Source organism: Rhamphochromis sp. 'chilingali' (genome assembly GCF_963969265.1).
Source record: "Rhamphochromis sp. 'chilingali' genome assembly, chromosome: 14".
Classification (NCBI taxonomy): Eukaryota; Metazoa; Chordata; class Actinopteri; order Cichliformes; family Cichlidae; genus Rhamphochromis; species Rhamphochromis sp. 'chilingali'.
The window spans coordinates 37,042,202-37,064,438 of record NC_137941.1 but is presented as its reverse complement, the minus strand read 5'-3'; the positions used below and the strand labels follow the sequence as shown (position 1 = coordinate 37,064,438).

Below are 22,237 nucleotides of genomic sequence, written 5' to 3'. Positions count from 1 at the left end.
TTTCAGCATACAGATGCACACTGTCTAAATATGAACACATTCAAAAACTTATGTCTCAGAAATAAGCACAGCTGTTCATGTTTGTCATTAGAGTTTTATTTGTAAGAAAATTATGAGCTTCATATTGTGCATCAAATAAAAGAACATTTCACAACTCTGAGTAAACAGAAACAGGAAACAGAAATGTCTCTAATGTAGACATGTACAGTGTAGTGTAAGCATTAAAAGATCATAAAGGAAACACTAACATTTATGTGAAACTAATTGTAATAAAAAATGAGCAGGTGCTTTATAGATGTAAAAGAAAGAATCTGCAAACAACACTTTTGGTCTAAGTGATCAAAGTAGAAAACAGAACTGATGTTCAAGAACAAACCGTAGCTGCACTAATATTACACATCTCCAGTGTTGTGGTGAACAGACATGTTGCTTTTAAAACCACATGCAGTGTGTGACCGTGACTGTTCACTGAGACCATGAACGCCACTTCGCTGAAGCCTTCACCTTCTTCTTCTTCTTCTTCTAAATTGGAAGCAGAAGGAGCTGCTTTGATCTACTGAAAGGAAAAAGCAGAACATCTGAGCTGAAACCAGTCAGCTGAAACCATTAAGACAGGAACAATCATTCAATGCAGTGTCTCAGGTGGCTTAGCCTGTTACAACTGTTGATACAAGCTAAATACGGTTAACACACAGTGTCAGGGAGCTCCAGTGTGGGAACTAGTGGCTTTAGGTTTGTAGTCATTTAACTTTCATCCATCCATTCATTTAATTCAGGAGGAAGAAATGTCAGGTTGGTGCAGGCTGGTTACATGCATTTGGTCCCATGCTGTCTTTAACTAAATGACTTGGTTCACTTTATGGCTGGGCTGTATGTGGGGTTATATCATGTTATTTGGGCAGGAGTACCTGTCCCCTGTTAGACTTAGAAAGTTTCTCCATAAGTAGAGTTTCTAACTCTTCTAGCACATCTGTGGCTGACAGCTTTTTGGTGGCTCTTTTTACCTCACACTGGTTGTGAGTGTGTAAATAGCCCCACTAGTTCTTTTGGGTTGCAGTTAACTTGGGAGGAAGAGGTAGGTCTGCCATGACTAGATGAATAACAATTATCTGGGATACATAAATTTCATAATGCATGCATGTATCTCTATAAACCTGCCTGAGGGCTGCCATTTTTACATTCAGTTATTTCTTTGTTGAATCTAAATAATGAATGTGTTACAGTTAAACTGACACTGGTCAGTGTAAATGGCTCATTGGGACACAGAAACCTTTAAATTAAACCCATCACCTGATATCGAGTGTCAAACAATATCACAGCTGTAAAAGCTGTTTACAGTCACAATTTATAAAACTATGATTGTAAATAAATTCAAACAAGTGAGCTTTTCTCTTTGTGCTGAATATCAACACTGTGATTTCTTAGACTGTAAGCTTTACTTTAGCGCAACCAGTTGTAGAAGCTGCCTCTCCAAATGTCTTTTGATAACAAGAAAAAAATACCTTTTCAGTCCACGGCCTGAAGTTCTTCTCTGACATCTTCTGCAATCGGCTTTGTCTGCTGGTTTGAAGACAATAAACCACAAAAAGATGATTTAGCCACTTTGTCTGCGTCATGCAGCTCGAATGTGTCGTGTAACGATGTTGAATAGCCGTCGTTATCCCTCTGCTGTGTCAGTAGGATTGTACTGTACAGCATCTCATTGATATGTGAGGAATGCTAATGTAACACGATAACAGACTTACATCATTAAAACATAAAAGACAGGAGATATTTAGATATTTTTATATTTATATTACATTTTATAGCTGACGGATATTACTAAATAGATAGAATTTACTAAATAGCTGGATGAACATGAAAAATATGTCTATAATAACAAATGACCATGAGAGCCAGTAGAATGAATTCAACTGGACACTCAAAAGACGTCCTTAAATGCTCTTTAAGTGGCAGAACAGATGAACAAACAGTTAATTGCTTACTTGAGATGAAATCTGCTCAGCTACTTTGAAAACAGCTTCTAACTGGTTCCTCCTTTAACAGGATGACTGCTCAGGGGTAAGGCCATCATGCAGTCCAGCAACCTTTATGGTTCTGCTTTGATTCACCAGGAACTATTAGGAAAACCTTCCAGCGCCTCCTGTGAAAGACACAGGCATAAACACAAACATTTATTAACATGTTCCACATCCTGTGGACAACAACGTACATGGATGCAGGTTTATTGTTAACTTTTGTAAGGTTTATTTAGTGAACATATCCAGCTGCAGCTCCACTGTGATCCTGAGCTGGATAAGCACTTAAGAAAATGTGTCAATAAATGGACAAACATCAACTTACTATATTTATCCAAACAGACGGGACCAATAATGCTTCACTGAGTTAGAGACTTTAACGTCTCTTCTATGTAAGAATGTCTCGTGCTGATATACCTGCAAACTTGACAACAAAGGTTTTTCAGACTACATGTAGCTGTCCTCTATGTCAGCTCACACATTTACATTTATGTCACACTTATTTCTGCTTTCCCATTTTATAATTATTACTTACATTTTGATTAGATACCTTGAGTTTGTAAATGATCAGATTACATAATTGGAATACAATGTATCCAATTCAGGGTTGCGGGAGGATGAAGCCTATCCCAGCTGATACAGGACAAAGACAGGCTGCCAGTTTATTGCAGGTCTAACACAATATGTGTAACAGAAAATCCACTTACATGTTTGATATTTCTTATAATAATCAGAATTATGACTATTATTTAAAGGTTTCTTCATAAATACATTTTGATTTTTTATAACCTCTAAAATATAAACCTGAGCTGTTTCAGATTCTGACCTCTGACCTCACTGCAGCTCCCTCTTGGAAGTACGTCTGCTTCTTGTCCCCAGTGTTGACCGCCTGCCCTTGATATCACGTACTGTACCTGAGGAACAAAAAAGGACAAACACTTGCCTTCATTTAAAAGTACATTCATACAGAGGTAATCTATGGAAACACACTAGTTCACCCTTTGGGAGGAATCAGTTCCTGTGAAACATTTCTGTAAATGAACATCATGTGGAGAATGAATGAAATGAGTTCTTCAGGTGACTCAGCAGTCCCACACTGACAAATGAAATCTAGTTAAACTATTAAGCATCTTTGCTCTTCTGAAATCTGTGTTAAACAACAACAAACATGAATTAGTAACAAAAATACAGCTGAGTAGAGGCTTTACAAACCACCAGCAGCCATAATGCTGAATTTTAATCTTCAAATGTTTCTGAGCCGTCTTCAACCTGCTTTTAAAACATTAAAGTCCCACAGTCAATGCAGCCTGACTCAATCCTAGATGTTCAGCACACAGAGACACAGAGGTGCCGTTTAAAGTTCAGTGATAACCTGAGTCACTGATCATTTGCAGTATTACAGAGTCTGGCAGTCTTTGCATGATGTCCACGTCACTGTACGTTTCTAGCTGACTCTCTGGTGTGACAGGTGTGCCAGCAGGAAAGAGTAATAATAACCTGCATCCTGAGGTTTGTCATGCAGGATTAAAGGAGCCAGGCTTTGTTCACACAGCTAGGATTGTATTTTACACTGACCCTGGGTCAGTATAAGTATCATACAGTTTAAACGAAGCACTGAAACTTGCACATATTTATTATAGATGCACTGAAGCTAATCGAGATATTTGCTGTCAGTCTGTGGCTGCGATTAAACACTTTACTGGAAACTTTATTAACTAGTAACTTCATCAGTCATGATAGAAGCTAATATTTCTGTGTTAACATCGTTTAACCAGTAACAGCTTTACTCCAATATAAGCTAACGTTTACACCGTAACTTTAAGCTAGCACCATAAAGACGGTAAAACACGTAATAATATCTACAAATGCATCTTAAAGCTGTTATATTAGCACTCTGTGTATTACTAACATAACCACATTAACATTACTGACACTCGCTGACTTTTAATAGTCAGTCTATAAATGCTGTCCGTTTAAATGGTCTTACCTGTACCCACTGCATATCCACCGGATTGCAGCCAGAGTGGATTCTGGAGTCTTCCACGCTCCTGTTAGTGATCCTCCATCTGGATGGATGAGAACAACCTTCTGAACAATCTAGCAGGAGATGGCCCATATCTATGGGACTGATTTGTGCTAATAACGCCCATTGTATGGACTGATAACAGCCGAAGCGGGTGAATAAAGTCACCCAGTAGCTAGCTGTGCCATTACCCAGCATACATCACTCCCTCCATAAATGCAACAAACGATACAAAAGTATCGTTCTACCTGTTTTTCAGGTAGTTGTTTACATTATATAATTTATTGTGTTCTGTATACGTCACTACAATGTGATTTGGAAAATGTCTAAATATACCTACAACAGGCACTTCCGCGGCAATCTCTTCAATCGGAGGACCCTTCACGTCAATTCCCGACGCGAGGGGGGTACCTGCGCGTCCATAAGTGCAGCAGAGGGAGCCTGACCATGCGTCACACGTTTGACGAGTTGGGAGTGAGAACGTGTTGGAACAGTCCATGTTGGGGTGTGTGGGGTCTTTGAGGGTGGAGGCAGCTCTCCTCTGGACTCTGCAATGGTAGATGCTCTGGAGAGAGGGCAGCGTACTTCTGGTGATCTTCTCTGCAGTTGTTATCACTCTCTGCAGGCATTTGCGGTCAATGTCAGTAGTGCTGCTGTACCATGCAGTGATGCAGCTGGTCAGTGTGGGCTCCACAATACAGCTGTAGAACCTGCTGAGGATTTTGGCCGACATGCAGAATTTCCTCTGCCTCCTCACGTATTACAGCCGCTGCTGAGCCTTCTTGACTTTCAAGATAAAGACCCTATAACGATACACATAAGGCCCACCAATCACACAAACACCTATGTGCAAGCACGTGCCTACAATGGGAAGAAAAAACTCAATTTAATTCGAAAAAACCTCCAGTAGAACTAGGCTTGGGGAGGGGCAGCCGTATTGTAAACTCCCGAATCTCCTCTGAACCCTCACAAAGCAAACAGAGAGGCAGCACATTATAACTTCTTAGCCAGTTTTAGGGCTTTGTCACCCTGGTTGCAGTGACCTTCCAGCTCTCAGAGGACCTTCAGAGCAGGTCAAGGGAGCCGATTAGGTCCAACTGTCAAGCCTTAACCACTCAGCCTTCCCTTTCAGGATAAATGACAGTTTGCCATCATCCACTCAATGGTACTCACCTAATATTCATATCACTGGACTATGGAAGTAAGTAAGAACACGTGGGGGGGAAAAGCACCACAGAAAAGCCCCAGTGGACCAGAAATTGAGAACTGTTTTACTATGAGGTGACAGTATGCTGTCACACAGTATATTACAGGAATAGAAAAACCACACCAGCAACAACAACAGAGGTGTGGAAGAAGGAGGGGAGGATGAATATAAAGACGACAGACACATTTTAGTTCAGTTTGCCGTTCTTCCAGCAGTGATGGAGGAAACTGAACTCTGCTTTCAACAACTCTTTAACACCTCCTGCATGAGGCCCAGGCGTCCACACTTTGAGATCATGCTGACTTATATTTTGCTGTCCTTCATTTCTCTGCTTACTGTGATTCTTAACCTGTTGGTCATCATCTCCGTCTCACATTTCAGGTAGAAAGATATCAAACTGAATTGATCTCAAGCAGTAAGAAAGACATTTCTTTTCACAGATAGTATTTCTTTTCTTTTTAAGCCTCTGCACTATATACTTCAATTTGAATAACACTTGATAGAGAAAACTAAATATAAAATATTGTGTTTTCTCTCCCTATTCAGGCAGCTCCACAGCCCCACCAACCTCCTGCTCCTTTCTCTGGCTGTCGCTGATTTCTGTGTGGGCCTCCTCTTGTTCTTCCAAATTGTGCTGATAGATGGCTGCTGGTTCCTCGGTGACATCATGTGCACTCTGTATCAATACCTAGCATATGTCATCACCTCGGCCTCCATAGGAACCATGGTGATCATATCTGTTGATCGATATTTGGCTATTTGTTACCCTCTGCATTACTCCACCAAGATCACACAACAAAGAGTTAAAATTGTTGTCTGTTTGTGTTGGATCTGTTCTGTCATCTTTCAAAGTCTGATTCTGATGGATAACCTGGAGCAACCAGGCAGGTATAACTCTTGCATTGGAGAGTGTGTCTTTGTCATTAATTACATCGCAGGACTTGTTGATGTTACTTTTTCCTTTATTGTTCCCTTTACTGTGATTGTAGTTTTGTATCTGAGAGTGTTTGTGGTGGCTGTGTCTCAGGCTCGTGCCATGAGGTCTCAGCTTGCAGTCACTCACCAGCGATCAGTAACAGTAACTGCAAAGAAATCGGAGCTGAAAGCAGCCTGGACTCTTGGTATTGTTGTTGTTGTGTTTCTTATATGTATGTGTCCATATTACTGTGTGGCTCTCACAGGCCAAGACAGCTTGCCAAGTGCTTCATCACTGACATTTGTTCTATGCTTAGCCTACTTTAACTCATGTCTGAACCCCATTATATATGTCTTTTTCTACCCCTGGTTCAGAAAATCTATAAAAGTCATTGTTACTCTTCAGATACTGCAGCCTGACTCTTCTAAAGTCACCATGCGTTAGACCAAGATTTTGAAACTCTTCATCACACACAAACAAACACACACACACACATGCGCACACACACACACACACATGCACGCGTGCGCACACACAAACACACACACAAATAAATAAACTACTCACAACTAATAAAGTACTCATTGGTTTTCTTATATGTTTTGAAAAGACCCAAAGCCGAAGTCCTTTACAATGACAGCTGCATTTTTTCTTGTTGATGATTCTTTAAATAATAGATGAAGTAATGTGAACAGAGTGGAAAAAAGCCTTTGTAGTGCATATGTAGTATGTCTTTACATTTTTATGTTAGGCTAACAAACATAGAGTACTGTTCATTTTCACTTGTTTGCCCAAAGCACAAAATGTTTAATTAATGTGTAGTTAACACATTTTTACTCTTTTACTGTGCACTATTTTTTGTAGTCACCGTAGAAAAAAATGTATGCACATATAAGTAGTGTGTTGCTGCGTTGTGTCTGACAGTGAAAAGCAAAAAGATAGACCTCCAAGCAAATAACTTGCCCACTCCAGCTCCCATAACGAAATATAAACAGGTGGGACAAGAGTTAGCTCAGCCCACTACAACTTCCAAGCTTGCAGGACTTATCTGTTCATGCTAACATTAGCAGTGCCTATACACATCCGTGGCAGACATTCAATTCAGTTTTATTTATATAGCACCAAATCACAACAGCAGTCGCCTCAAGACACTTTATATTGTACAGTAGACCCTACAATAATAGATACAGAGAAAAACCCAACAATCACATGACCCCCTATCAGAGATGGGCAGTAATGCGTTACTTGTAACGCGTTACTGTAATCTGATTACTTTTTTCAAGTAACGAGTAAAGTAAGGGATTACTATTGCAAAAACGGTAATTAGATTACCATTACTTTCCCGTAGGAACGCTGCCTCACTGCATTACTAAAACCGTGATTTTTTGCGAGAATGTCTCACGACAGTGACGTAAGCGAGTGCGCCGTTAGTGACAACAGCTGTGTGCAGATCAACAATGGATCACATATCGATTGTGGGAGAGAGTATGAGCGTGCAGCGTTTAAAGCGTGGAAGTACTGACCTTATTTTGAGTTTGATTCCATAAAGAGTGACAAAAACATTAGCGTCCAACGTGCATGGGAAGAAAACTTCTTTTTACAGTGAAAAACCCCCCTAAACTTCCAAGCAAGCACTGAGTGCGCAACGACATAATGGGAAATTCACAGAGAAACACGTGGATTCTTCAACTGACCGCGGCACACCTGCACCAGGGTAAACCTCCGCCTACGCCAGTCCTGCTTTACAGGTGAAAATAGAGCAACAGGACCGCTGAGTCTTTGACTTTATTTATTTTCTGCTGTGTTTTACTTGCATCTATTTGAAAGAGTGAGTGTAAACACAAAAAATATTTTATTTTATGTGCTGGAATGTGTAGAAAATAGGTTTAAATGTTAAACTAATTTATTCAAGTCAGAGAATGTTGCATATAATTAAATTTTTGCTTGATGCATAAAGTTAAAAGATTAAAACTGATAAAACAAGTTAAAAAAAAGAGACTTTTCCATTTGATTACATTTTGTATGATGGATTATGCAGAAAAAGTAGAATTGGGCTGAAAGATCTATCACTTTATCACCTCTTCAGGTTGTAAATTGTGTTTTTAAAAAGTAACTAAGTAACTAAGTAATTAATTACTTTTGAAAATAAGTAATCAGTAAAGTAACGGGATTACTTTTTTGGGGAGGTAATCAGTAATTAGTTACTGATTACTTTTTTCAAGTAACTTGACCAACACTGCCCCCTATGAGCAAGCACTTTGGCGACAGTTGGAAGGAAAAACTCCCTTTTAACAGGAAAAAACCTCCAGCAGAACCAGGCTCAGGGAGGGGCGGGGCCATCTGCTGTGATTGGTTGGGGTGAGAGAAGGAAGACAGGATAAAGACATGCTGTGGAAGAGAGACACAGATTAATAACAGGTATGATTCAATGCAAAGAGATCTATTAATACATAGTGAGTGAGAAAGGTGACTGGAAAGGAAAAACTCAATGCGTCATGGGAATCCCCGGCAGCCTACGTCTATTTAAATACTCTAGGAACAACAAGTAGGCCTGCAGAGCGAGAGCGAAGTGCTCTAATAAGGTGATATAGTACAATAAGGTCATTAAGATAAGATGGGGGCTGATTATGTAAGACCTTGTATGTGAGGAGCAGGATTTTGAATTAACTGAAGGCTTTTCAGTGAGTTTTTAGGACATCCTGATAATAATGAATTACAGTCGTCCAGCCTGGAAGTAATAAATGCATGAACTAGTTTTTCAGCGTCACTAAGAGACAGGATATTTTAGAGATGTTGCACAAATGGAAGAAAGCAGTCTTACATATTTGTTTAATATATGCGTTGAAGGACATGTCCTGGTCAAAAATGACTCCAAGGTTCCTCACAGTGTTACTGGAGGCCAAGGTAATGCCATCCAGAGTAAGAATCTGCTTAGATACCATATTTCTAAGCTTTTCAGGGCCGAGTACAATAACGTCAGTTTGATCTGAATTAAGCAGCAGAAAGTTAGCGGCCATCCAGGTCTTTATGTCTTTAAGACATTCCTGCAGTTTAACTCATTGGTGTGTGTTATCTGGCTTCATGGACAGATAGAGCTGGGTGTCATCTGCATAGCAGTGTAAATGTATGCTATGTCTTCTAATGATACTGCCTAAGGGAAGCATGTATAATGTAAACAGAATTGGTCCTAGCACTGAACCCTGTGGAACTCCATAATTAACCTCAGTGTGTGAAGAGGACTCTCCATTTACATGACAAACTGGAGTCTAATAGATAGATATGATACAAACCACTGCAGCACAGTACCTGTAATACCTACAGCATGTTCTAATCGCTCTAATAGGATATTATGGTCGACAGTATCGAACGCTGCACTGAGGTCTAGCAGGACAAGCACAGAGATGAGTCCACTGTCAGAGGCCATAAGAAGATCATTTGTAACCTTCACTAAAGCTGTTTCTGTGCTGTGATGAGCTCTGAAACCTGACTGAAACTCTTCAAATAAGCCATTCCTCTGCAGATGATCTGTTAGGTGTTTGACAACTACTCTTTCAAGGATGTTTGATATGAAAGGAAGGTTGGAGATTGGCCTATAATTAGCTAAGACTGCTGGGTCTAGAGATGCTTTTTGAGTAAAGGTTTAACTACAGCCAGCTTGAAGGCCTGTGGTACATAGCTGATTATTAGCGATAGATTGATCATATTTAAGGTCGAAGAATTAATTAATGGCAGGATTTCTTTGAGCAGTTTTGTAGGAATGGTGTAACCCATATCACCTACGCATTGTCACATGACCCACGTCAGCTGATTTGAGGCCCCTCTCCTGATTTGCTCCTTCCACGTCGTGGCAAGTATGAAAACTGGCTGTGGAGGGATACTTTCGGGTTCGACCTCTTCTGTGGCTGTAAGCTGATGGCGTTTAGAACGGCGTTGGAAAACAAAGCGTTTTCTCCCCTCCATTCGTCTATAAAATTGTATCACCTCAGCAGTAAGTGTCCTTAACATCTACCAAAAGCAACCTTTTAGTTGTCAGTAACGAGTCGATCGTTTCCGCGATTAAAAAATTACTTTGTTCGGCGGCGTTCTCACCGCAAGTAGAACTCCGGTTCGAAAACTGTTTTTTTTTTAACACTTTTATTTATTTAAGCACTTAAATGGGTTTTCTATGAAACAAATTGCAATTGACTGATTATTGTTATGTGTTGCCTTGAATTCGGCTATGCTGTCTGTTAGACAGTTGTTTTTCTTTAATGTTGTTTCTGTATTTGTTTGTAGTGAACGCTACTGGAATGTATGGATTAAGTTACGTAGCCAAGATGATTAATAATTTAACTGTTGTACATTTGTGACTGATGATGATGATGATAATTCATGATTCGTATTGTTGCATAGACTTGCAGAAAAATGTATTTATTTACCGGTAAACTGAATTGAACTTGATGTGCTAATGCAGTCGTCCCCTACCCCCGGGCCTCGAACCGGTACCGGTCCGTGAGTCGTTTGGTTCCCGGGCCGAGAGAGTTGAGGCTCATGTGTGAAATGTATAGTTTTCAGGGTTTTTATCGGTTTTCAGCGTTATTTTGTTATCGTTTTTATCGTTAACTCGGTTTTCCTGGGTTTTTTCACGTGTGTTATGAATAAATCTTCTTTTTTTCGGTACCGGTACTAGTTTTATTTTCCGCGACACCTTAAAGGCCGGTCCGTGAAAATATTGTCGGGCATAAACCGGTCCGTGGTGCAAAAAAGGTTGGAGACCGCTGTGCTAATGGACATTTTTCTGGCCTACAGGTCAGGGTTTTTTTTCCCACCTTGAATTGATCTTCTTCATATTGAAGTGGCGAGCCGGATGGGCCATTCTTTTTTCCCCTCTTTTCCCCCACTTTGCAGTCTTTGGATTACGGACATATTTCCCCATTACATGAAGCTGGACCCTAAGGAGGAATTCCTTAAAAGCAAACTTTAAAAAAGAAACTTTAACAAAGGACCAAAAGGACACTTAACAAAAGGACTCTTGCACAGAAAAAAATCACAGAATTAATTTATTAATTAATTGTGGGCATTTATTTATGTTGTGTGTTGTTTTAATTATTTTGTTCCATCTCCCCTTTCCCCCATTTATTCAATATATTTTTGGTTTTTCCTCAACAAGATATTGCAGTCTCTGGTCTCGTCATTCACACCATCTAGGCTGCATAAAGAACTATTTCTTCTGCGCGTCAGTCAGTAAACTCTCCCATTGCAATAAAACTAGCCCTTAAATAACTTTGCATTACAATGGGGTCTAAAAGACACGTTGATGGTTTGGAGGAAGTAATTATTGAAGTTAACTCAGAAAGATCAATTGGAGAGAAAGAGTCTAACTTAACATCAATGGTACTAAGAGTAGCTGTAGATAATATTACATCTGTGGGATGATTATTGGTAAGTTTTTCTCTAATGATAAAAATGTTATTTGTGAAGAAGTTCATGAAGTCATTACTAGTTAACGTTAAAGGGATGGTTGGCTCAACAGAGCTCTGACTGTTTGTCAGCCTGGCTACAGAGCTGAAGAGAACCCTGGGGTTGTTCTTATTTTCTTCAATCAGTGATGAATAGTAAGATGTTCCGGCTTTGCGGAGGGCTTTCTTATAAAGCAACAAACTATTTCTCCAGGCTAAATGATGATCCTCTAAGTTTGTGACACGTCATTTCCTCTCCAGCTTACGAGTCATCTGCTTTAGGCTACGTGTTTGAGAATTATACCACGGAGTCAGGTACTTCTGATTTGAGGCCTTAGTTTTCACAGGAGCTACAGTATCCAGAGTCGTACGTAGTGAGGAGGTAAAAATTATTAACAAGATAATCGACCTCTGTTGGGGTAGCGTTCAGATAGCTGCTCTGCTCTGTGTTGGTACAGGGCATTGAAGATGATAACAGTGGGTGGATTATATTCTTAAACTTAGTTACAGCGCTTTCAGAAAGACATCTACTTTGATAAAGTCTACTCTCCACCGCTGTGTAATCAATTATTGTAAATGTAAATGTTATCAGGAAATGATCAGACAGGAGAGGGTTTTCAGGAAACACTGTTAAATGTTCAGTTTCTATGCCATATGTTAAAACAAGATCTAGAGTGTGATTAAAGTGGTGGGTGGGTTCTTTTACATTTTGAGAGAAGCCAATTGAGTCTAATAACAGATTAAATGCCATGTTGAGGCTGTCATTTTTAGCATCTACATGGATGTTAAAATCACCCACAATAATTATTTTATCTGAGCTCAGAACTGAATTAGATAAAAAGTCTGCGAAATCAGAGAGAAACTCTGTGTAAGGCCCAGGTGGACGATAGATGATAACAAGTAAGACTGGTTTCTGAGTTTTACAACTTGGGTGGACGAGGCATCAGGCTTTCAAATGAATTAAAAGTCTGTCTGGGTCTTTGGTTGATTAATAGGCTGGTGTGAAAAATTGCTGCCACACCGCCCCCTCGGCCAGTGCTTTGAGATTTCTGGTAGTTAGAATGACTCGGGGGTGTTGATTCATTTAAACTAACATAATCATCCTGCTGCAACCAGGTTTCTGTAAGGCAGAGTGAATCGATTTGTTGATCAATTATTAAGTCATGTACTGACAGAGACTTGGAGGAGAGAGACCTAATATTTAATAATCCACATTTCACTGTTTTACTCTTTGGTTAAGATGTGGATACTGTATTGTTCTTTCTTTGTAATTTTTTAAGTTTAAGTTGTTTATTGGTGGTTTTTATTTTGTCTTTTGTCTGTTTGGGAGCTGAAGAATTTAAGAAGATGGCGCCGGTGAGGTCGGCTGCCGTCACGACCGCTCCGACCACTTTTTCTTTGTCTTTGCTTTTTAAGTTAGTTTTCAGCGTTTCTAAATCGGCAAAATCATCACCATTGGGTACATTAGGTATGACAGTGACACTCTTGTTTCTATTGGTATACAATGTACTCACAATTCGAAGTTTTTAACTCCGGATCCGAGCTGGCCGAGTGAGATCTTGAGGGAGAACAAAGGGAAGCAGCGGCGGCCTAGAGGGAAGCGAGCCGGCGTCAGGAACAGGCTGAGAGCTCGTGCACACCGCACACCTCTGCCTAGCATCCTGCTCGCCAACGTCCAGTCACTGGAGAACAAGCTTGACGACCTCAGGGCCAGGATAAAGTTCCAGAGAGACATTCGGGACTGCAATCTCCTCTGCTTCACCAAGACATGGCTGAACCCAGCGGTGCCGGACCACGCCATCCAGCCGGCCGAGTTCTTCTCGGTTCACCGCATGGACAGGACACGGGACTCGGGGAAGTCAAGGGGAGGCGGCGTGTGTTTAATGGTGAACAACAACTGGTGCAACAGTGCGAACGTTGTTCCTCTCACACGCTCCTGCACACCAAATCTGGAACTACTGTCCATCATGTATCGTCCCTTTTATCTACCTCGGGAATTTACATCGGTCATTATAAGTGCCGTTTATATTCCACCACAAGCGGACACGGTCACCGCCTTATGCGAGCTGCATGAGGCACTCACACAGCACCAGACACAACACCAGGACGCTGCGCTTATTGTGACGGGGGACTTTAATAGCGCCAACCTCAAACGCGCAGCGCCGAACTTTTATCAACACATCACCTGCCCCACCAGAGGTGAAAGGACACTGGACCACTGCTACACTACGGTCGAGGATGGCTACAAGGCACAATCCCGCCCTCCGTTTGGCAAATCTGATCACGCCGCCATCTTCCTCATGCCAAAATACAAACAAAGGCTGAAACAGGAAGTTCCGGTTCAGAGGAAGGTCGCGCGCTGGACGCATCAATCAGTGGCCGCGTTACAGGACGCACTCGATGACGCAGACTGGGGCATGTTCAGAAACAGCTCCGATGATGATGTCAACGTGTTTACGGAAGCGGTTGTGGGATTCATCGGGAAACTAGCGGATGATACCGTGGAGACAAAGACTATCACAACGTTTCCCAACCAGAAGCCGTGGGTGGATAAAACCATCCGCGACGCTCTGAGATCCCGCACCGCTGCCTACAACACGGGACTCACGACGGGGGACATGGACCCGTACAAAGCCGCGTCATATAACGTGCGGAGGGCGGTAAAAGAGGCGAAGCAGCGCTACGGGAGGAAACTAGAGTCACAACTCCAACAGAGTGACTCTAGGAGCCTGTGGCGGGGACTAAGGACAATAACGGACTATAAAGCACCAACAACCGGTATGACGAACGCGGCCGTGACTCTGGCAGACGAGCTGAACACTTTCTATGCTCGCTTCGAGGCTGCAGCTAAGGACTCCAACGATGCTAGTGCTAGCGGCGCTAACGGCTGCAGACAGGAAGATACTGCCAGCACCGGAAACGTGCTCGTCATCTCCGAGCATGAAGTAAGGAGAGCCTTCAAGAGAGTGAACACCAGGAAAGCAGCAGGACCAGACGGCATCCCAGGTCGTATCCTAAGAGACTGCGCATACCAGCTAGCTCCTGTGTTCACGGAGATATTCAACATCTCTTTATCTCAGTCGGTGATCCCCACATGCTTCAAAGAGTCCATCATTGTTCCTGTCCCGAAGAAACCCCACCCTGCTTCTCTCAATGACTATCGCCCTGTAGCCCTCACCTCAGTAGTGATGAAGTGTTTTGAACGCCTGGTCAGAGACTTCATCATTTCTTCACTACCAGACACACTGGACCCACTACAGTTCGCTTACCGTCCAAATCGTTCCACAGACGATGCCATCTCTCATCTCCTCCACACATCACTCACTCACTTGGACATTAGAAGGGGGAATTATGTTAAAATGCTCTTCATAGACTACAGCTCTGCATTTAACACCATAATTCCCTCCACACTCACCACCAAGCTGGAGCATCTGGGACTCAGCTCATCTATGTGTCAGTGGATCTCCAACTTCCTAACTGGCAGACCACAGGCAGTAAGGATGGGCGGACATGTCTCAGCCTCCACCACTCTCAGCACTGGAGCCCCCCAGGGGTGTGTTCTGAGCCCCCTGCTGTACTCTCTGTACACATATGACTGCGTGGCCACTACCAGCTCCACCACCATCATCAAGTTTGCTGACGACACCGTCGTGGTGGGCCTGATCTCTGATAACAACGAGACGGCCTACCTGAAGGAGATTAGGAATCTGGAGAACTGGTGCCAGAGGAACAACCTCCTTCTAAACGTCAGTAAGACAAAGGAGCTGATAGTGGACTTCAGCACTAAGCAGGAGAGGAACTACCAGACCCCCGTCATCAACGAGTGCCCAGTGGAGAGAGTGGACAGCTTCAAATACCTCGGAGTTCACATCACGCAGGACCTGTCATGGTCCTGTCACATCAACTCCGTGGTGAAAAAGGCTCGTCAGCGTCTCTACCACCTCAGACGCTTGAGAGACTTCCAACTGCCCTCCAAGGTGCTCAGGAACTTTTACTCGTGCACCATAGAGAGCATCCTGACGGGAAACATCTTAACCTGGTTCGGGAACAGCACCATGCAGGACAGACGAGCTCTACAGAGGGTTGTGCGATCAGCTGAGCGCACCATCCGCTCCGAGCTCCCTGACCTGCACTCAATCTACAGCAGGCGGTGCTGGACCAAGGCCAGGAAGATCGTGAAGGACCTCAGCCATCCCAACAACAGACTGTTCTCTCTGCTGAGGTCAGGAAAGCGATTCCGCTCCCTGAAGACCAACACAGAGAGACTGAGGAGGAGCTTCTTCCCGCAGGCGATACGGTCTCTCAGTCACAATCACACCACCACACAGTACTGACCCACACATATAGTTCTTACACACACACTGGACATTCTGGACATTGTTTTCACTTCATCACTTAAATCACTGCTGCTGTTATTGTGTATATATTTATTTATACTTCTTGTGTATTTTGTTCATACATTCTTATATAGTTCTATATTGTGTATTTTGTTGTACAGTTATTTTATTTTCAATTTAATTTATATATTTTATCTTATTCTTTCCCAGTGTGTTGTACAGTTATTTCATTTTTAACCTTAATTTATATTTTATTCTTTCCTAGTTAAATTTACCCTTTTTAATTTTTCATATTTATTTCCTATCTTATTCATAGCCTTTCCCTTTTTTGTTTTCTTTAGGTCACGAGCAGTTGTCCAAGTATTTCACTACATATCGTACTGTGTATGACTGTGTACGTGACAAATAAAAATTTGAATTTGAATTTGAATTTGAATTTGACACAGTCTCTATGGAGATGGGTTTTGGGGGGGGGGTAGCAGGAGGAGAGAAGCTGCAGAGAGGCGTGTAAGACTGCAACTCTGCTTCCTGGTCCCAAATAATAAATAAATTTTAATAAATTTGTCCATATTTCTAGAAATGAGAGCTGCTCCATCCAAAGTGGGATGGATGCCGTCTCTCCTAACAAGACCAGGTTTCCTCCAGAAGGTTTGCCAATTATCTATGAAGCCCACATCATTTCTGGGACACCACTCAGACAGCCAGCAATTTAAGGAGAACATGCGGCTAAACATGTCACTCCTGGTCTGATTGGGGAGGGGACCAGAGAAAACTACAGAGTCCCACATTGTTTTGGCAAAGTTACACACCGATTCAATATTGATTTTAGTAACCTCCGATTGGCGTAACCGGGTGTCATTAGTGCCGACGTGAATTATGATTTTACTGAATTTACGTTTACCCTTAGCCAGCAGTTTTAAATTTCCCTCAATGTCGCCTGCTCTGGCCCCTGGAAGACAATTGACTATGGTTGCCGGTAGGGATGGGTATTGATAAGATTTTCATGATTCCGATTTCATTTTCGATTCTGTTTAACGATTCGATTCTTTATCGATTCTCTTATCGTTTCTTTTTAAAAAAGGAGAACACTAAGGTTGATTAGCTTAGAACTTTGTTTTATATCTTCTCTTTGAACAAGATAGAAATTTAGGAGTAACATGGCCTTACAAACCCAGCAGTGAGATCTTAAGAGATCCAGCCTACGGCTCTTCAATGGGGTGTCACAGGGTCCCCAGGAAAAAAAATTGTAAATGTAAAATAATAAAATAAATATTCTTCTGTAGCAATAACAAAGTATAACATAAATTATTCTGTAGCAATTACACAACTGTCATGGTCCTGAGTCTGAGGACTCAGTGTTTTGTGTTTCCTTATGCTTTTGTTCATTCCGAGTATGTATTCTGTTGTGATTTTGCCATTTGTTAGGTTTCTGTTCTTTGCCTGCCGGCTCCCACTTCTCTGTGTTCCCTCTGTCTGTCCATGGTGTTATTGTGTCTACTTATGAGTCCGCCTGTCAAGTTCAGTGGCCTGTCTGGTTCTCTGTCTGTTAGTTTCCTGCTTTATTGTGAAGGTCTCTGTCTGATGTGAGTGTGTTCAGTTTACGTTTCCCCTGTCCCGTCAGCTCTGATTCCTCCCAGCCGTGTTGCCCTCCTGTCTCTCATCCCCTGATTGCTGGTGTGTTTATTTAAGCCCTGTGTGTTCTCCTGCCTGTTGCCGGTTCGTCTGTGTTACTCCGTATCAGTCTGTGTTACCCTGTGTTCCACAGTGTCCTGTTCCTCATCTGCGTCTCTCTGCTTCTCATCCCTTTGTCGTATGCTCCCAGGTCTGTTATTTTTAGTTCTCCCAGTTTAGGTGTCTTCAGTTATTTGTCATGCCCCACTGCTTGTTTGCCACTAGACCTTGTAAATAAACTTCACTAGCATTTTCATCCACTGCCTGCATCTTGGGTCCTCCTTCCTCCACACCACACGGCTCGCCTTCCCAGCCATGACAGTACGAACCGGCCACTATGGACCCAGCAGCATTCAACCCGCCCAAGGAGCTCCGGGAGGATATTGTTTACTCTGTGGACAAATTAATTAACGTTTGGCTGGAGCACGAGGGGAGAGAATTTCGCCAAGCCGTGGCTAATCGGCTACAGCGCTTGGTTTCTGGTCTCCCCTGGCTGCTCAGCTCACTTCACCCACTCGCACAGAATTTCATTCTGAACGAGCTCCGTCTTCACCCCCCGGCTGCTACCACCCACCCTGCAACTCATGCTTCACTGCCCGGTCCGACAGAGGATGTTCTGCCCGGCCCGTCGGTCCAGCCTTTAAGGGGGAAACGGCGCTCACGCTACCGACGCTCCTCGCCACAGTCGGACCTGGGGATTTCTGAGCGGCCGGCTGTGGTGAGTGGACAGGACAATATTATTGGTCTGAACTGTGGGACTGTTTACTCAGGGGTAATGTTATGTACGGCACAGGACAAAGACTGTTTATCGCCTCAAGCTCAGTTAGCCACCCGGCCAGAAGCCCAGTTAGCCGCCCGGCCAGAAGCCCAGTTGCCACCTCCACCACATTCAGCCTCACAATCCACAGCTCAATTACAGTCACAGCCAGACTTATTACAAACCATGTTACAATCCATAGCCCAGTCAGTAGCCCAGTTGGCAGAAGAATCATTAGCCTTATCCTCCGTTCAGTCTCCAACTTCCCCACCATTATTGTCTCAACCTTTACTTCAGTCGCCCTCAGCACAGCCACCTGTTCAGCCATCATCTTCACCAACTCCTCCTGTACAACCAGCTAGGCCAGTTCAATCCGAAAGAAACTATTGTTCACCCATTCGTTCCAGGCAGAGATACAAACCAAACAATCTTGCAAACTTTCCTCAAGAGCGGGCTAGTTCTGAGACTGAGATGCACTCCAGGGCCTCCCCAGAGGCTGGGTTTAAGCCCCCAGCAGACTCTGGACCCCTGGAGGTTAAGAAGCCAGCTGAGGACTGCACCCGGCTGTCGCTGCCTGAGCAGCTGCAGTCTGCTATGTGTTTGCCAGAGGCCACCGTGCCTGCTGGTTCTGATCTGTACCTGCCAGAGGCCCGTGTGCCTGCTGGTTTTGTTCTGTCCCTGCCAGAGGCCCATGCTGGAGGGCCCGAGGAGCCCGTCCAGCCTCCTTCTGCTTCCTCGTCAGCTGGAGGGCCCGAGGAGCCCGTCCAGCCTCCTTCCGCTTCCTTGTCAGCTGGAGGGCCCGAGGAGCCCGTCCAGCCTCCTTCCGCTTCCTCGTCAGCTGGAGGGCCCGAGGAGCCCGTCCAGCCTCCTTCCTCTTCCTCGTCAGCTGGAGGGCCCGAGGAGCCCGTCCAGCCTCCTTCCGCTTCCTCGTCAGCTGGAGGGCCCAAGGATCCGGTCCAGCCTCCATCCGCTTCCTCGTCAGCTGGAGGGCCCGAGGATCCGGTCCAGCCTCCATCCGCTTCCTCGTCAGCTGGAGGGCCCGAGGAGCCCGTCCAGCCTCCTTCTGCTTCCTCGTCAGCTGGAGGGCCCGAGGAGCACGTCAAGCCTCCTTCCGCTTCCTCGTCAGCTGGAGGGCCCGAGGAGCCCGTCCAGCCTTCTTCCTCTTCCTCGTCAGCCGGAGGGCCCGAAGAGCCCGTCCAGCCACCAGCTGCTCCACCAGCAGCCTCATCCACGCTTGCAGCAGCAGTTTCATCCACGCCGCCGCCTGCTGCAGCGCCTCCGTCTCTAGCTTCCACGCCGCTGCCAGCTGCAGCCTCCGTGTCTTCATCCTCGCCAGCTGCAGCCTCCGTGTCTTCATCCTCGCCAGCTGCAGCCTCCGTGTCTTCACCCACGCCGTCGCCTGGTCCAGCTCCAGCATCATCAGCTTCGCCTGGTCCAGCCTCTGCTTCACCCACGCCGTCGCCTGGTCCAGATTCAGCATCATCAGCGTCGCCTGGCCCAGCCTCTGCTTCAGCCTCGCCTGGCCCAGCCTCCGCTTCAGCCTCGTCTGGTCCAGCTTCCGTCTCACCTGGTGCTGCAGGGGCCACGCAGCCGTCAGGTCCCCAACTGCCGCCTCAACTTCGTCGGTCATCTGCCAGGCCGCATGTTGGGCGTCTTCGCCACCATGGCCAGCCTCCGGACTTGCATTGTCACCGCCGCTGTTGTGCGCACGGTCGGCCCCCAGAACTGTTTCCACGCCGCTGTTGCCGTCCGCACGGTCGGCCCCCGGAACTGTTTCCACGCCGCTGTTGCCGTCCACACGGTCGGCCCCCGGAACTGTTTCCACGCCACTGCCTACTGCGTGGCCGGCCTCTGGACCTGCCCCACTGCCGCTGCCTTTTACGCGGTCGGCCCCCGGAACTGTGCTGTTTTGGCCTCCGGCGCCGTCGGCCCCCCGAACTTGTCCGTCTGGGCCTTTTTGGACTCTGTCCCTGCCTACAATTAAACACATTCACCTACCAAAAATCGGGGCATCTGCTGTGGCAGCCTTTGACCACAAACTTAGTCACTGCTCGGTGACATTCGTCTATCCTGGCAAACGTGCAAACGTTAGCGCTACTGCTGGGTTGAGATTCACGAGTCCGGAGCGGAATGAAAAATATGACATTCATTTAAGGTTATCACGTGTTTTGTGAGCAAATGCTTTTGCATATTCGTAGTGTTTCCTCCCTTAAATGAAATATCTACTTTGCAAGTATTGCAAGTTGCCCTGTTGTCATCCGTTCTCGTAAAGTATAACCAAACTTTTGAGCATTTGAGCCGCTTAGGCGCCGTGTTTCCTGCCAGGTAAATGACGCTCCGCAACGTGGTCACGTCATTCCGGTCGACTGGAATCGATAAGGGAATCGTTTGCAAAAATGGCAAACAATTCTAAGGAATTGAAACAGTGGGAACCGGTTCTCAAGAAGAACCGGGTTTCGATACCCATCCCTAGTTGCTGGTGTCTCTAGCTTCACATGTCCAATTCAGTAATCCTGACCTCCAGAGCTGCAAATATGCTACATTTGTTACAAGTATCGTTACTGCTAAAGGAGGCCGAGGAGTAACTAAACATCTGACACAATGAGGAAGAAAGTGCAGGAGGGACAGGTGAAGTAGCCATGCTGCTCACGAGTCGGCTACGAGCTAAGCTAAGCTAGTGAAACAGTACAGAGACAATGGAAATGGAAAATTGCACTTAGTAGTCAGTATAAGCTTTTAATGATATAAGTTTACATGTGATAGAATACTGCATGATGACCTTTTCCTTGCTTAGAACTGATTGCTCTTTTCATTGTTTAGAACTGATTGTTCTTTATAAAACGTGTTCTGATATTTTTATCTGAATCTTCCCACAGCGATAGTAAGAAGTTGAACAAGCAGTTCTGACCTCGCACACACACACACACACAATCACATATGCATATGCTCACGTATCAACATTCCACTGAACAAATGTTTTCATTTTTCTTGTGTATAAATAAAGACAAGTGCAAGAACAGAGCGCGCACTTCACAGGGCCTCCACTCTGATGTGAGCACTCTGTGACCGCCCTTGCAAGTAAAATCTGCAGCGTGTGTGTCTCCACTCTCTGACTTTCAGCTGAAGAAGTGTCTCTTGAAATAAATCTCATGACAGACAGTGAGTAAATACTTTGGCTATAAATTAGGTAGTGAGTACACGGAAAGTGTGCTTCGGATGAAGCACGTTAAGATTATATGAAAAAAGAATGTATTTAAAAGTTTTTTAATTAAATTGCTAAGCAGATAAGCTACTCAGAAACACCCACTGGCTGTATCCCAATTCAGGGTCTGCAGCCTTAAAGGCCGCATTTTAAGGCCAATTACTTCACAGCGACGCGACGAAGGCTGTCCCAATTCAAAGGCTGCTCGAAATGCGGCCCTCAAATGTGTCCTTCATTTCATTGAGTTGTAAGGATGTGGCGGTGTAGACTTCGTGGCCCAACATATCCCAGAATGCATAGTGCGGCAGTGGGTGTGGATAATTTTGCCGGAAAAAAAAACAGCGGAAGAGGGGCGGCTGAAGAGTAAACTTTTAAAAGTAAGTACTGAATATTATGTTACTTATTTATGTGCGAATGTTTAATAACGAAGAACATTAAAACATTACTGTTGGCCACATGTCGGAAAAGTTATGTGACATTACCGATGTTTGTACTAACTTGGTTTTAAAGCCTTTAAAAAAAATAAGCGACGGCATTCTCTAAAATTTTTGATAAAAACGGAAGCTTCGAGATTGGCCTATAATTGGTAGGGTCTTTCTGATCAAAATTACTTTTTTTTAGAACGGGGTGCACTACCGCATGTTAAAAGGCAGTCGGGACACAGTCCA

General features: G+C 44.1%; 1 protein-coding gene and 1 long non-coding RNA gene across 3 annotated transcripts; one reads left to right on the top strand and one right to left on the bottom strand.

Moving 5' to 3' along the window:
* Positions 1-340: 340 nt before the first annotated feature.
* LOC308409654 lies at positions 341-4,305 on the bottom strand. 2 transcript variants are annotated; one of them, XR_013974043.1, is made up of 5 exons: positions 4,006-4,305; positions 2,845-2,932; positions 1,986-2,143; positions 1,503-1,560; positions 341-556 (listed from the first exon to the last, which is right to left on the bottom strand). It is a non-coding gene; the product is annotated as an uncharacterized lncRNA (long non-coding RNA). The 2 variants fall into 2 exon arrangements; XR_013974044.1 differs by having other exon boundaries at positions 1,503-1,557.
* Positions 4,306-5,465: 1,160 nt separating this feature from the next.
* LOC308409880 (trace amine-associated receptor 4-like) lies at positions 5,466-6,608 on the top strand (the record flags this gene model as incomplete). Its single annotated transcript, XM_080902880.1, has 2 exons — positions 5,466-5,629; positions 5,795-6,608. The coding sequence occupies 2 exons, from the start codon at positions 5,466-5,468 to the stop codon at positions 6,606-6,608; spliced, it is 978 nt and encodes a 325-aa protein (XP_080759006.1).
* Positions 6,609-22,237: the final 15,629 nt, after the last annotated feature.